This window comes from Giraffa tippelskirchi, chromosome 9 (genome assembly GCF_054371585.1).
Source record: "Giraffa tippelskirchi isolate mGirTip1 chromosome 9, T2T-mGirTip1v1.2.pri, whole genome shotgun sequence".
Lineage (NCBI taxonomy): Eukaryota > Metazoa > Chordata > Mammalia > Artiodactyla > Giraffidae > Giraffa > Giraffa tippelskirchi.
This window is the reverse complement of record NC_137283.1, coordinates 91770116-91785231: the sequence shown is the minus strand read 5'-3', so window position 1 is coordinate 91785231 and position 15116 is coordinate 91770116. Positions and strand designations below refer to the sequence as shown.

The 15116-nt window shown below is 42.6% G+C and overlaps 1 protein-coding gene and 1 pseudogene across 1 annotated transcript in view; both read right to left on the bottom strand.

The window, feature by feature from the left end:
- MTCL3 (MTCL family member 3) overlaps positions 1–9120 on the bottom strand; it is a 46068-nt gene extending 36948 nt beyond the window's left edge. Inside the window, exons 1-4 of the mRNA XM_081529786.1 lie at positions 8409–9120; positions 5241–6439; positions 4541–4765; positions 2598–2756 (exon numbers count right to left, since the gene is read on the bottom strand). Of these exons, the coding sequence (XP_081385912.1) occupies positions 2598–2756; positions 4541–4765; positions 5241–6344 (1488 nt within the window). The 5' untranslated portion in view covers positions 6345–6439; positions 8409–9120. The remainder of the gene's footprint in view (positions 1–2597; positions 2757–4540; positions 4766–5240; positions 6440–8408) is intronic.
- A 2718-nt stretch (positions 9121–11838) lies between these two features.
- Positions 11839–12975, bottom strand: LOC145520226 (small ribosomal subunit protein uS2-like; annotated as a pseudogene).
- Positions 12976–15116: the final 2141 nt, after the last annotated feature.

Here is a 15116-nt window from a genome sequence, read left to right as displayed (position 1 = left end):
AAAGTGATTGCCATGTCTACGTGAAGATCCACATTTATGAGCCAAGGAGAGAGGCCTGGAATAGATCCTTCCTTCACAGCCCTCAGAAGAAACCAGCCCTGCCAACACCTTGATTTTGGACCTTTAGCCTCCAGAACTGTGAGAAAATAAATTTCTATATTTAAGCCACTCTGTAGTATTCTGTTATGACAGCCCCAGGAAACAATAGCTACCTCCTTAATAAAAAAATTAAAGAAATCAAACTTTCCATTTTCCTGGAAATCAAACTTTCCATTTTTTCACGAACTTCAACTGTATATTATTTTCAAAGAAACATCTTTATACCTATATTAATATTTGATCTCTCAAATTTAGAAAAAAAATCTTAAATGGCAATGTCCTGGATTTCACAATAAAAGGCATGATAGCTGCAGAAGGTGATGAGAATCACTGAAAGTAACATTTTACAACTGAATACACTGAGGCAAGTAGAAGCTGGAGACCTTTTAAGTCACCTAACTAGTTACTGGTGAAGACAGCCCTGTGGCTCCCAGTTTCTCTATTGTAGCCTCAGGTATTAGCTAAAAATCAAGTACCAGTACAATGATCTTGCTCTAATTTGTCATGTTAAAAATGTTTACATGATAATGTAAAATAAGTAGAAACTTTGACCATAAAATAGTTTATCCCACTGCATCAGTTTTCTACATTTTCCTGCCACATATTCTTGACTACTGATATTTTCATTGTTACGTTGTAGTTACATTTATTTCCCCCAGGGAACAATAGCTTTATTAATATAATAATCACCATCATCATGAACCAGTTACAATACACACATTGCTTTAGAAAGCAAAATAAGGACAACCTGGGTTTTGCTGGAGAAGCTGCCCTTGAGGTTAGACATGTACAGTTAAATTTGGAGTCAAGTTGAGGTCACTGCTAAGGAGATTGGGAGTTGGAGATCTGTGTGGAAAATGGTTGCCTCATGGAAGCTATTCACTCACCAATAAAACTCACTTTGAATGATATCAGAGCAGGAAAAATTTAAGGGTTTTAATCCGGAAACAGACTTGGGCTTTTCTTAAAGTCTTGGTTTTATTTGGAACAGAGGTTCTATGTTATTTAATCTTTGCCATCCATCCTCTGTTTCTAAAAGAAATCCTAATAAAAGTTGAATGAGAAGTTTTATTGGGAAGATACTACACACCATGTACATTCCAAAGGAATTTCACTGTAAACATCTAGGGAACGAGCTGTACATTATTAAAAGAATGTCAGTTTTTCCTTCACTCTGGGTCCCTTGGGGCTTCCCTGGTGGCTCAGGTGGTAAAGAATCCGCCTGTGATGAGGGAGACCCCGGTTTGATCCCTGGTTTGGAAAGATCGCCTGGAGAAGGGAATGACCACCCACTCCAGCATTCCTGCCCAGAGAATTCCACAGACAGAGGAGCCTGGCAGGCCACAGTCCACAGGTTCACAAAGAGCCAGACACGACCGAGTGACTAACACACTTACCTGGGTGTAGTTACATTTTTATACTATTTCGAGATAAGCACAGCAATAGAAAGTGCAATATCTCAATTAGTCTATGGAAAAATCAGGATTTTCACTTACATGTTCAGAGAACCACATGTGTATTTGTTAATTTTCAATAATGCTTTTCACAAGTTGCACCGTACATTTTCAGGCAGTTTTCAAGGAGGAATATTATTTTATTTCAAACTGTTACTTATCACGAAGCTAATTATTTCTTGATATATCTTTTCTGTTTCTTTTACTCTCTAGTCATTTTCTTATTACTGATTTTGTTCTTTGAGAAGATTCAGGGGAAACTTGCTAGGAATCTTCTAGTAGCTGATGTGGAAGAGAACTCTGACTCTTCTACTTAAACGAGTAGGACTAAGATGAATGCATTAAACTTACAAGCAAATAAATTTAACTCAAAAGAAAGAAAATCTTAAACAGAGTTATGCTGTGATAAAATTAGGAAATGGCAACCCACTCCGGTATTCTTGCCTGGAGAATCCCATGGACAGAGTTGCCTAGCAGGCTACAGTCCATGGGGTTGCAAGAGTCGGACACAACTTAGCAATTAAACCACCAGAGAAGATCTTAAGGACCAGGTGCTGGTGATCCTCTAAGCATTAGACTATTTGGGGGCTTTGTTATAATGAGGCGTCAAGCAACAATTAGATCAGATTGAATGGCCTTGATGATCTTTTTTCAGCCTAAGTCTGTGGTTCTATGAACTCAGTAGTAATCTCACAGGATTAGCACTTCCCCTCAACCAACTGAAGGCTTAATCCTTCATACTTGTGATACTCTTTGTGTTTGGCATAGCTGTGTAATTTATTTCGCTAACATTCATTTAAATGACACACACAAAGCATCAGTCACAGCTCATATATGTCAAGTCAGAAGCAGGGTAGAAGGCAGAATTATTTCTCTGCTACTTATTTATTAATATGAAAGCTTGTATCTGCTACCATATTGGGTGAGAACAACAAATTGTCCTACAATCATAAAAATGGAATTACTCTAACAGTCATATCAGTCTTCGGTACTCTACGAAGAGCTAAATATACGCAGCATGCCATGAGATAATCAATTACTAACCTCCTTCATTTTTTCCAGTTCATTCTGTAATGCTTGTTTTGCTATCTCAACTTCTATAAGCTGTTGCCTCAGTTTCTCATTTTCATCTTCCGTTGTTGTTCGCTTTTCTTCCACATTTTCCAGTTCATGGTGAAGTCTCACAGATACATCCTTTGCAACCTAAATTAAAGTGTTTTTTACCAGTAAAATATAATTAGAGACAATACAATAAATAGGCCAGTTACATTAAAAGTATTAGAGCCAATATGTATATAGTATCTACCATATGCCAGGCATCATTCCAGATGCTTTACATATAAGTCATTCATACATATAAACCATTTAACCACCACAACAATCCCACAAAATAGGTTTGAGTATTATTCCTATTTTATAGATGAGGAAAACTGAAGCCCATCAAGGTAAAGTGATATGCTCAAGGTAACAGAGCTAACAAGCAGCCAGCTAGTCTGGTTCTACACTCTGTTCCCCTAACATCTACATGATATCATGGTTATAAATCTTCAATCGTGTTTTATCATGTATAGAGAAATTTCACAAATCTCTAATTCTGGATGCCCCTATTATCACTTATTTTAAAACACTTGAAAATAAAATTTTCCCAAGTAGAGTCTGGGGCTTGAATTTTGACCCTATCATTCTAGGTGCTTAGTTTTATGAAACATTTTAATCGTTGAGATTAAGTTAAAAAAATTAGTGTGTGCATTTTTGCCTCCTGTTTTAAGATTGCCTCAGAAATTTTAGGGTTTGAAACAAAAGTGAAGTAGTTTGCTTCAGTGGCTTAGGACACAGACAGTGAATCTGGACTAGGTAGGGAGCCAGGCTGACCACTTACTAGCCAAGTTCCAGGGCTAGGGGCTGAGCGCTTAACTTCTGTAAAGGGGTCATCTTGTCACCTGCGAAACGATGTTATTAATAATCTCTACCTTACAGTTGTTTTTTTTTTTCCCTTGAGAACTAAGTGAAATAATAATATATGTAACAAGGCTTGCCACAGTGCCTGGTGCACGACCGACATTCCACAAATGTCAGAAAAAGGAAAAAGAAATAATACAACTTGCATAAGATGTTTTACCATAGCTTTAAAAAAAAAAGATAATCACACTGTTTTTATATCTTGATGAAATTAATACAACTGAAATTGCATTTCATTTGTTGTCCCAGACAGTCAAGATAACATCTGATTTGCATTGTCTGTGAATCTGCCTACAGTCAAACCCAATGAACAGACCGCACCTGCCCCAAACTGGTGTTTCCAAGTTGAAATTTCTCCACTGGCGGAGATTCTGAAGGAGCTACTTCACTAAGAACAAGGTTCTTTCATTTAGCTCACTCTCCCATTACTTTTCCTAAAGGAACCCCACACGAGACGGCGTTCCTCTCTGGGAGTGGTTGAAGTGGTTAAGTACAGAAAGGAAGGACTTCTGGAAGAAGGCGGGAGAAGGGGGGCGGGAGTAGGGGGGGGACGCCTTTCTGAGAGAAATCTCAACTCTAGTATCTTCCCGGGAGCTGTTCCTATTCTGGGTTTCAACTCCCCCGGAGGAATCTTCACCGCGCTGCTCCCGAGTGCCTGAATCCATCCACTCGGCCTGCACTTGGAGGAGGCTCTCTGGAAGCCAGATCAAGGCCGGAGCCGGCGCTCCGCCACACCCATGCTCCGCTGGGGAGGGAAGCGCCCTCCTCCCCCTCGGTAAGTCACCGTTCCTTCCCAGGAGAGTTCCCAGAGCTCGCCCTCCGAAAGACCTTCCCTACACACAGGACTCTCAGACCCACCTGTCTGTTCCTCCTCCTCCCCTTCTGGGACCTTCAATTGCTGTCATAGGCGCTGCGAAAACTCCCGCTTCCCTAAAGCTCTTGGCCTCTCCCCACTGAAGGCCTTTCGACGCAAAGAGCCCTGGATCCGCGTCCCCGCCCCCGCCCCGTCCCGCGCGTCCGCCGCAGACCTTGAGGTCTTGCTCCAGGCTGCGCAACAGCTCCCCGTCGATCTCGCCGGTCTGTGCGTAGCGGAGCCGCTTGCGCTCGGCTTTGCGGAGGCGGTACTGCAGGATCCGGCAGTTTTTGTTGGCTCTCTCCAACTCGTGGCGCATTTCCTGCAGTTGACAGGCGTCCTCCTCGAAGAAAGTGTCCCTCATTTCATCCATCTCGGTCCTCAGCTCATCGATCTCGTTCTGAGGCGGGGACAGGCCGCGGGTCAAAACTGGCCTCGCCCCACCACCCCACCCCACCTCTCGGACACACAGCACGTACACCCCATTCCAACTCCAAATCCTCAGCTTTAGCGGCCCCTCTCCATGGGACAGGAATGACACGGAGCTGAACGAACGACGAGAAACTAAGGAAACGAGCCCTTGGCCTTCCCTCGCTCTCCTAACTCGAGCGCTCTCCATGAAAAAGTGAGACAAACCATAATAACCAGAGAAACGAAGGCCCGGATTTGGAGCCAAATAAAAACCTGACGCTACTGATCTCGAGCCCTCTGAGATCCGGAAGGGGCCTAGGAACCCCCTCCTCTCATTTCCTGTCCCCCTTCCCCCCTTCTTTAAGTGAGAAAGTGTTAGCCGCCCCTCACTTCGCCAGGACACGCCCTAATCCTCCGAGGCCCACGCCTCCCCTCCCCCAACCGGTCCCCCCCCCCCACCTCACCTTCAGAGTCTCATTCTCCTCCCTCAGCTTCTCCATCTCCTCCTGCATTTCTTCCTGCTCCTGGAGCTGCTGCGGGTGCGGCTGCGACGAAGGGGGCGCCGCCGCCTGCATGCCCCCGCCGCTCGCGCTGCCCTCTGCGCTCTGTTGGGGGCCCTCTGCCGCCGCCGCCATTGGGGAGGCGGGAGGGACCGCCAGGGGCTCACAAACGGCAGGGGCGCCGGTGACCGGAGAGCTGCGGTGGCTGCTGCTGCTGCCGCCGCCGTTCTTAGCGTGCATCTGAGCCGCGGCCGCCGCCGCTGCCCGCTCTTTCTTCAGATGGAATTGGATGAGCTCAGACTGCAGACATCCTTCCTTCCAGTAGCTCCCTCCAGCACCGCCGCCACCCCCCACCACGCCAAGCCCGGAATTTCTGCTGCCGGGGCCTGGGGTTTTGCCCGCAGAGGAGGAGGAGGATGGCGAAGGGAAGGCCCCCTCCCCGCCGCTGCCGCCCCTCTGCTGAGCGCGGACGCTTTTCCCTCGCCAGCCCCTGGGCGGCGGCGGCGGCAGCGGAGCGCCCCCCTCCCTTTCCCCGGAGCCACTGCCGGCTCCTCCTCCTTCCCCACCCCCTCCTCCTCCTTCTCCTAGCGGAGGGGGTTCCCCGAGTTTAGAGGACGCGGGCTCTAGCTCCCGGGGCGTTTCCTCCGACAGGCCAGGCCTCCTGACACCCACCGGGGCCACGGTCACCACTAGGGCTGCTTCAGCACCAGCCACAGGCTGGACAGCTCCCGAGGCCACCCCCTTGGGCGCCGGGGGCGCGGCCTTCTCCGCCCCGCCTCCGCTTCCTCGGGCGCTGGCCGGAGGCGCTGCGCGGCTCCCGGTCCTGTTGCCCTGCTGCTGCTGCAGCTGCTGCTGTCGACTAGAATTGAGTTTAGTGCCAGCCCCTACTGGGGCCCGGGTGGTCGCGGTTGCCTGGCGGACCGAACTGTCCCTCAGTCTAGCGGGTGACTGAGCACGCTGCTGCTTTCTGCTGCTGCCCTCCGGGTGCGAGCGAGCCTCAGTGGCACCGGTGGCGGCAGGAGCCGCGGCTGTGACAGAGGCAGCGCCCCCCGTCGGTGGCTGACTCATGGCGGTCTAGGAAGAATCTAAGGGACGTGATTTACAATAGTCCATCACCAGATCATTCGCTTCCCTCTTCACTGCCACCAACCTTCCTTTCTAATCTGAGACAGAAACAAAAGAAGGAAAGCACACAGCATGTCTGCGTTGTTACAGAGCAAAGGCTGATTCCCCTCAACAGGAGAAGCCCTAGAAAATGAGATTTGGAAGGCGCTTTATAGAAGCCTTGACTTTAGAAATAAGATGCAGAATTGTCAATTCTCATTTCGCCCGGGGAGGCGCTATCAACCACTCCATTCTACCGCTGTAAACCGAAGATCTGAAAGCTGCTGAACCTAACATTCTCACGGGTAGCAGGTTATGGCAAGCATGGAGTCGAAAGGAATTGATGAAAGGAAGTTTTTTTTGTTTCTTCTTCTTCTTTTTTTTTTTTTTAACAACATAAGGTCAAGAAGAAGTTTCAGAAGGAAAAGATGTCCATATGCTAGAATTGTCAATACCCTCATTTTTCAACTTTGGTTTCTTCACTATCATACTGCACTTCAAATCCTAGGTTTGTGGAGAAAGTTTTAATTAATATTCTCAAATGTCAATTAGATGAAAAGGGTTTTTTCCCAGAGAAAATTTGTTATGGATAAATGATACTCTTCTCGAACCGATCTAACCCTTATTGTTGCTTTTAATTAGAGAAATGCGCCCATTTTCCTCCCTTTAAACTAGAACTGAAAGAAAATAGAAATAATGAATGGCTTAAAATCAAATTCAGTTTCAAGAAAATATGGCATTAAAAATGCCATTAATATGCTTTCATCATTAGCAATCCTAAAGGGATTTTTTCTTTTAATTAATTTATTTTTTAGCTTTGAGAAATAAATTAAAAATACTTTTGGAATAATTTATTGTGAATGTGCAAAATTTCTTAAATTACAAGTGGTAACTTTTCCACACCTATCCAAATTTCATTGTTTTTGTGAATCGTTTCAGTTTTAAGGGTAATTGCTAGATAGAAAGCATTTTCATTATTAAGCATCTTCTCAGATGGCACCTAACAGGCAAAGTTATACTTTTAAAGTGCCCAGTCCTTTCCATGAAGTCAAATTAAGACAGAATGACCCTACACCCAAGAAGCCTGGTGCATCCTCACTGTAGTATGATTAACTCCTACTATGTATTTTTTTTTTTCAAGATAAATCCATCACTGGATTTTAAAATCTGGAAAACAGCAACTCAAAATCCATTGCCTCCTGGGTTCTTCTCCCTACTGATCCAGCTTACTCAGCTATTCAATTAGGTGCCTTTTCTTTAGAAATATAATTTCTCTCTAAAGCACTGAAAAGGGCATGACTAGGCAGAAAGTTCTGCTTAAAACAAAACAAACAAACAAAAAAACCTCCTATTATGAGAGAAAATACTTGCTAGTTACTGTACTAGCATTATTCCTGATATTGTCTAAGTACAATAACGTAGTCAATGTGTAGTAATACCTCAATTTATAAAGAAATATTACTGGGAAGGCTCCTCCATCTCCCATTCTCTTTCAGGAATCTCCTTCCAACTCGGTTTGGAAAATAATAGTGAACAAAGAAGAGATGGTGGGAGGGTGAAGGAAGAGTCGTCCATCAACTTATTTTCTACATCTTCTCCCAGAGCAACGTGCTCCCAGAATATCTGAATACCTGATCTAGTTATTTGGCAGGTCACACTAAGGTGGATCACCCAGATAAGTTATACTGCCAACGCAACCTTATTTTTATTTTGAACTAGGCATAATCACTCTGAAGCTGAAATCCACCAGAGAACGCTTAATTTACCCCCATATAGTTCTAACCCAGGTTAGGAAGCTCGAGTTCCAGGAACTCGACTCCCACAATCAAAGGTACCTGGCTGCTGTCACGTGGTTCTCACAAAGTGACAAGATGCTGTCTCTCTCGGAGGCTTCCCTTACGAAAATCGCCAAGCAAGCACCCCAGCAACGGCCTAGACCAACACTTTTACTCTCAAGCTTTATCTGCCCACTGACCCATCCACCCCATATCTCATCCCCATCCCTTTAGAAAATCCAGAACTGCTCACTTCTTAGCAGAGGCGATGCTTTTTGAAGTCAATCGACAGCTCTTTCCTTCTGATCTTCCGGGGATTTCAGGATTTATTATTGTGTCTTCAGGAGACGAGGAAAGTTTCACTTCGCAGTATTGTATAAGCGACCGTCTGGCTGAGCACTTTCACTCTGGGCCGGTTCGCACCAGTTCCACACCCACTCGCTTTCTCCAAACAATGGCGTGAACGCGGAGACTCAGTGGCCCGGAGAGCGAACGACTCCTTCGGCGTCCGCGGCTGGGCTGGAGCTGCGGCTCGGAGCCGGCGAACCCGCGAGGTACCACGCCGTGCCAGACGCTCCCCGGGAAGTGCACTGATATTCATGAGCTGACCTCACCGGCCTGGGCAGGGGAGGGGGCGGGATTGCAAGGGTGAACAGGGCAGAAGTAACCAAAGAGAGGCTATTTTCAAAAGGGAAGAGGAGAAGGCGGGGGCGGACGCGGAGGGGCGGGTGGCAAGCAGACAAAAAAGGGCCGGAGCCACGCCCGAGATGGAAGACCCGGAGCGGCGCTCACAGTCCTCGCTGCACTCGCATATCCCTTCCTTGGCAGAAGCTTCCAAAGCCGCTCGGAATCGGATGCGCTGGTTTTCCGCAGAGCTTTGTTCTGGGCCGGATCAATCGCCATCAATTATTTACTTGAGCTCTGGCCTCGGGGAGGCGGATTCCAAGAGCCTTCCGGGTGTGATCGGCTTCTCTCGGTGCAGCTGCGCGGCGCTGGCGGGAGGCAGCTGGGAGGTCTCTTTGTTCGCTCACTTTAATTCTCGGTTGAGCTCTCCACGCGGTGCACCCTCCCCACCCCCAGCCCGGGCGGAGTCTTCAGACGTCGTCTCCACGAGGAGATAATGGTCGCCAGATCCGTTGTCCCGCAGACAAAGGGTTCTTGTCACGCCTCGACTCATTTAGTCCATACCGAATAAAAAACCGGTTTGCAGCGATCCCTTACAGACGGATTTGCCTTCGCTCCATTTTCTTCTCTCCATTATTAAGTTCCAGTGTCCACTGTGAACACAAGGAGCAATTGCCGTGGTCCATAATCTTTATAGTAGTGCATGTGGGTAACAAGAATCATCAAGAGTGTATTTACTGTAAGATACGAGTTTAAAGGGGGGTGGGGGGAAGGGACTTCTGAATATACGCCTTGACGATGCACAATAATCCATACTGCTCCACAGTAACAGTATTTAAATATAAGACTGGAAATTTCTCTTGGAAATTCCAATTTTTTTTGTTTGTTTTGGTGGGGTGAAGTGGGTGGAGGGAAGTAGGAAGTTCTTACCTTTAAGAATTCCTTGGTGAACCTGAAGATGAGAATGAAAATAAGCGCAGCTTTACAAAGAGTATTTTTATTTTAAATTTCTCTAACATTAATATTCTCGTTTTGCATGTAAAAGAGGATCAATATCTGAAAGTAATAATTTTTATATTGACATGAATTTTAGTGTTACATTTTATTTTCCAAGTGTAACACTTTGCATTAAAAATGAAACAACACATTTTAGGAGTGGTTTGCATACAAACAGTATCATTACAGTGAAACATAAAGATGTTTAAGCCCTGGTGATTAGTATCTCCAGCAATATATAAGACAAACAGCATCAGGACAAAATCATTCATGTGTTCATCTGCTCCAAAATGCCTGTTTTATGCTCGGCACTGTCCAAGGTGCTGGGTATGCAAAGAAAGATGAAGAAATAGTTACTGTTTGGGTAGGCTCAAGCACATTGATGAGAAATGGGATGATTTCCATATAATCCTTTAAATACCTTTGGAAAGTGGAAATGGGATGTCTATGACATCTACCATGAATAGTTCAGACTTTGACTAACATACCAAAAATAAAGGGAAAACAGCAAGGTAAAATGTTATCACAATTTTCTTGGAATTTGCTTGATTTCCTTAAGAAATACTAAGATTAATTTGAAATGGATAAAAACGTTTTTCAGATTAATCTTTACAAATCAAATAACGATATTATAAACATAGTCTGTGGACACAAAATCTGCTTCATCCTGCTTCTTTAAGAATTTGTACTCCGTTCAGGTATCTATTTCAGTTTTTCCTTAGTGGATATTATTTATTTCAATGCAACTAGTAACTTTAAAAAGTCTAATAAAAATAAAAAATTGATTATCATGCATCTTAAATCAAACAGTCAATGTGCTTAAACATGTCATTTTACAATATGGTATTATGCAATTCAGGGTTCAAAGCTAATAATAAAGATTAAGTGCAAGCACTGTTTTAAGATGCTTCTTTACTCATGTAAATGTGCCATAAAAAGAACTTTTGAATTGGAAATTTATCTGGCTTGCTATTTTATTTGCTAGTGACAGAGAAAAGCTGATGTTTTCAGATCCATCCTCTGTTTTTGGAGAATAATTTAGCTTGTATATGTGCCATTGTCTTGACCACTACTGACATATGTATGCTGTAAAAAAACATTTGTTATCTGAATTACATTTTAGATAATAGTTTATGAATCATAGACTCTTTAGGTTGTAAACAACATGATTTATCTTTTTCTCTCTAAGCAGGTTACAAACCACATTATACTTTGGTTTAGCCTAATTTCAGCCATCTCAATAAGGTCTGTTCTACAATCTTCTGGACCAAGTGAACACATGTTATAACTTAACATTAGGACCAAAAGCTTATGGTTAATTCATATACTGGATAAGGCTGCTACTTGTGAATGGCAGAAATTGCTACTCTACCCCAGGTATTTTATTTACTCTTGTTTTTTGCTGTTGTGTAAGTTTGCAATTGTGTATCGAATACCAAACTTCTGTTGTACTACTTCTGTAAGTGTTCATGAATATCAACTCTTGATAATTCAATGTCTAGCCACTCATTATTGCCAAAATATTATCAAGCATCTGATTTTAATACCATTCCATTTTCAATCATAATCTTAGTGAAGATTTTTAACAAGTCTGGTAGTTATTACATAAATTCTATATACATTTAAGATTCTATATACATTTAAATTTTATATACATTCCGTATACATAAATTTAAGTAAGTTATTAAATTTTCCCTAATCTTACTAGTTTAACAGCTCAGAAACATCAATTTTTATATATCAGTGCTTTAAGAATTTTTTATCTTCCTACCCTAAATCCTCCTTCATCACTACTTAAATCACCCTAATGTGAGTATATAGGCATCCTAAAGTAATTTAAGATAGTGTAACCCATACTTCACTGAGAAACCTTAGAACAGCTTTTTCTATATTCTATTTATAAATATTTTCTTCAGACTCTCTTTGCCCTCTGAATTTATGGTGTTTTGCACAAAATTCTTAATTAATGTGTGGAAATCTTTTTCTTATTCTTTCTTTCTTTTTTTAAAAGAAACTTTATTTTCTGTCAACATATTTCCATTTTGAGTTTGTGGAAGAACAACTTAAGACTGCTCCGCGGTTGTTCCTACCCGTTCAGTGGTCTGAGCAGTGGGAGCTGCAGACCAGTCTTCATTGACAGGCTCGAGTAGGGAACAGCTGAATAGACACAGAAAGCTCCTGCACACCTTCAGACCAGTCCATCGCCTTAGCTTAGGAAGCAGTGAACTTTGGAGCTAGAGCGGGCCAGTCATCTGGAAATTCCTCCCTGGTCACAGCCTTCTCAGCTGCCTCCTGCTTTTCTTTGTCAGTCTCTGCAGGACTTTTGTAGAAGCAGAGATCAGACATGACCTTCAATGGGTGTTCACAGGAGATGATGCCACTCATATGCAGAACTTCCACTACATCAGACCCACTGAGTGAGCTCCCTTGTTGCACAGAATGGTGATGTCCACACAGCACAGAGGAGAGTGTGTATTACACAGAGCAACGGTAAACAGGTTAACGTAAGAGGCTTCTGTTAGAGGCTAGTGGTCAGCTCTGGGGTCAGTAACCACCAGAAGTCTTGGCCCCTGGAAGGCTGCCTGGATCTCGTTAGTGAAGTTTCCAGAAGTAAAGCGGCCAGCAATAGGAGTGGCTCCAGTGGCAGCAAAGGACTCCAACACAGCTGCTGCTGCTAAGTCGCTTCAGTCGTGTCCGACTCTGTGCGACCCCATAGATGGCAGTCTACCAGGCTCCTCCATCACTGGGATGCTCCAGGCAAGAACACTGGAGTGGGTTGCCATTTCCTTCTCCAATGCCTGAAAGCAAAAAGTGAAAGTTAAGTTGCTCAGTCGTGTATGACTCTTCACGACCCCATGGACTGCAGCCCACCAGGCTCCTCCGTCCATGGGATTTTCCAGGCAAGAGTACTGGAGTGGGGTGCCATTGCCTTCTCCGCCAACACAGCTGACTGGCCAGTATTCCTGGAGAATGTGACCCTGACATCAGTTGGGTTTTCAATGGCACCAATGACACGCTGCCCACAGAGGCTTCTCCCAGGTTCTCTTCATACTTACGATGTAAATGCCATGAGTTTTTGTTTGGCAGATGTACCGTTCCATCTGGAAGTCAAGGTTGGGGCCACCTAAGTGGGTTCCTGTGGCAAGGAATTTGAGGACATCCTTCTCCTTCATTTGCAGGACATCAAGGGCTTTGGACATCGTGAAAGCTTCCCTTTAATTTATGATGGGAATCCAGAACAATGCTGTATGGGCTCCTGTCTTGGTGGTGCGGAAAGCACATATACATTTTCCAATAATTATATTTATAGCTGTTAGACTTTGGCTTAGAAAGGTCTTCCCATTACAAAGTTATAATATGTTTTCATGCATAGTTTTAATTCAAATATAATTTTTAGAAATTTAAAAATTAGCTGCTTTGAATAAATCTGGAAATTATTTTTGTGAACAATGTGCTATAGTAATTTAAGTCTGGTTTCAGTAAGTAACCAGTTATCCTTTCTCCACTGACTTAAAGTTAATAGTAGTAGTTGTTCTTTGTCTTACTGAGATGATAATTATAAATAATATCTTTTGATTGCTGATGAGGATGCGGGCTCAGTTGCTTCAGTTGTGTCCGACTCTTTGTGACCCCATGGACTGTAGCCCCACAGGCTCCTCTGTCCTTGGGATTCTTCAGGCAAGAATACTGGAGTGAGTTGCCATTCCCTTCTCCAGGGGATCTTCCTGATTCAGGGATCGGACCCTCATCTCTGGTGTCTCCTGAATTGTAGGTGGCTTCTTTACCCACTCAGCCACCCAGGAAGCCAGTCCAACTTTTCAAGTATTTATATTATTTAAAAATGTAATCCTAAAAATAGGTATGTACAGTTATTATCTCCATTTTATACATTAGGTTATCAAAGTTCAGTGAGAGTAAATAATTTTCCCAAAGTGACAATTTAGTGTCAGACTCAGACTTGAACCAAGCCACGCTAGCTCCAGAGTGCATTCTCTTAATTATCATACTGCTTTTTTATAGTATTCCATATTCCAATACTAATGGCATCTTTTCTGCATTACTCACTCTTTTCATTGATCTATTCCTATGCTGACATATGCTACTTTAATTATAAAAAATTCATAGACCATATTGACATCTGATAGGGCATGTCCCCTTTTATTCATTTAAATCTTTTCTGTTTCCTATGTCCATTTTTTCTCTCATGTGAACTTTAGCTTATCAAGCTTTCTGGAAATCCTGCAGTAAATATCTAACTTTATACATCTACTTGGGAAAATTCATATCTTTGTAATATTAGAATATTTTTGCCTGGGAATGTAATCTACCTATTGATTTGAATTATTTTAAATGTTCCTTAACAATGTTTCTTTTGTGTTGTGGTTATAATCTTGCACTTGTGCTTTGGCCTTATTTTCAGGTATTACAAAATGGTTGTTTCAATTGTAAGCAGCATATCTTTCAACTATATTTTCAATTATTTGTTGCTAGGTATGAAAACTATAATTAGTTGATTTTTGTCTCTGCCATGTAGCTGAATGATATTGTAAATATTAATTGTTTTTCATTCACTATTCTTCATTTTTTGTAGAAATGAAGAATATGAAAGCCTTTTGAATTTCTTTTAGAAATGAAGAATATGAAATTGTTACACAAGTGAAAAAACATTCCCTGAAACTATCCATTACAGTCACTACATTTTATGGATTTTGATCTAGGCTATGTATGTGAACCAAGTTTCTTCACTTGAATGATTTTTTCCTTTGCTCTTTTTTTTTTTTTTTTGGCTTTTTCCTTTTTCTTTCACATAAAAAGTCTAAGAAAAAATGATATGCCTATTTACATTACTATGACAATTTTAAATCTTGCTTAAGCCACTACAGAGTGCCTGACAAAGTGAAAATAGCATTGTGCAGTGAATTCTTTCACTGTGTTTTATCAACTTCAGCACTTTTAAATGGCAAGAACTTCATACTATGAATGTCACTGAAGATCTGAGACAACCTAAAGAGTATTTTGTTTAAAGAACACACACACACATCACATTAACATATACCTCTGAAATGTGAAAAAAGGTTAGCAAAACAACAAACTAGTGTCAGCCATTCTATATGAAATTCCCCATTTTAACCAAAATCATCTTGCCAAGAATGGACAGAACTAGCATAATAGCAGATTTAGAAGTTTAGAAAAACAAGCTACCTTTACAGAATGTTTCAAACTTGATAGTATTTCCATACATTGTTTCTTTTAATTTTTATCACAAAGTGATAGTGCTTTAAATCAGAAATATTAAAAAAGAAGTTAAAGTAACATGCAATGCCTGATAAAAGGAAAATCA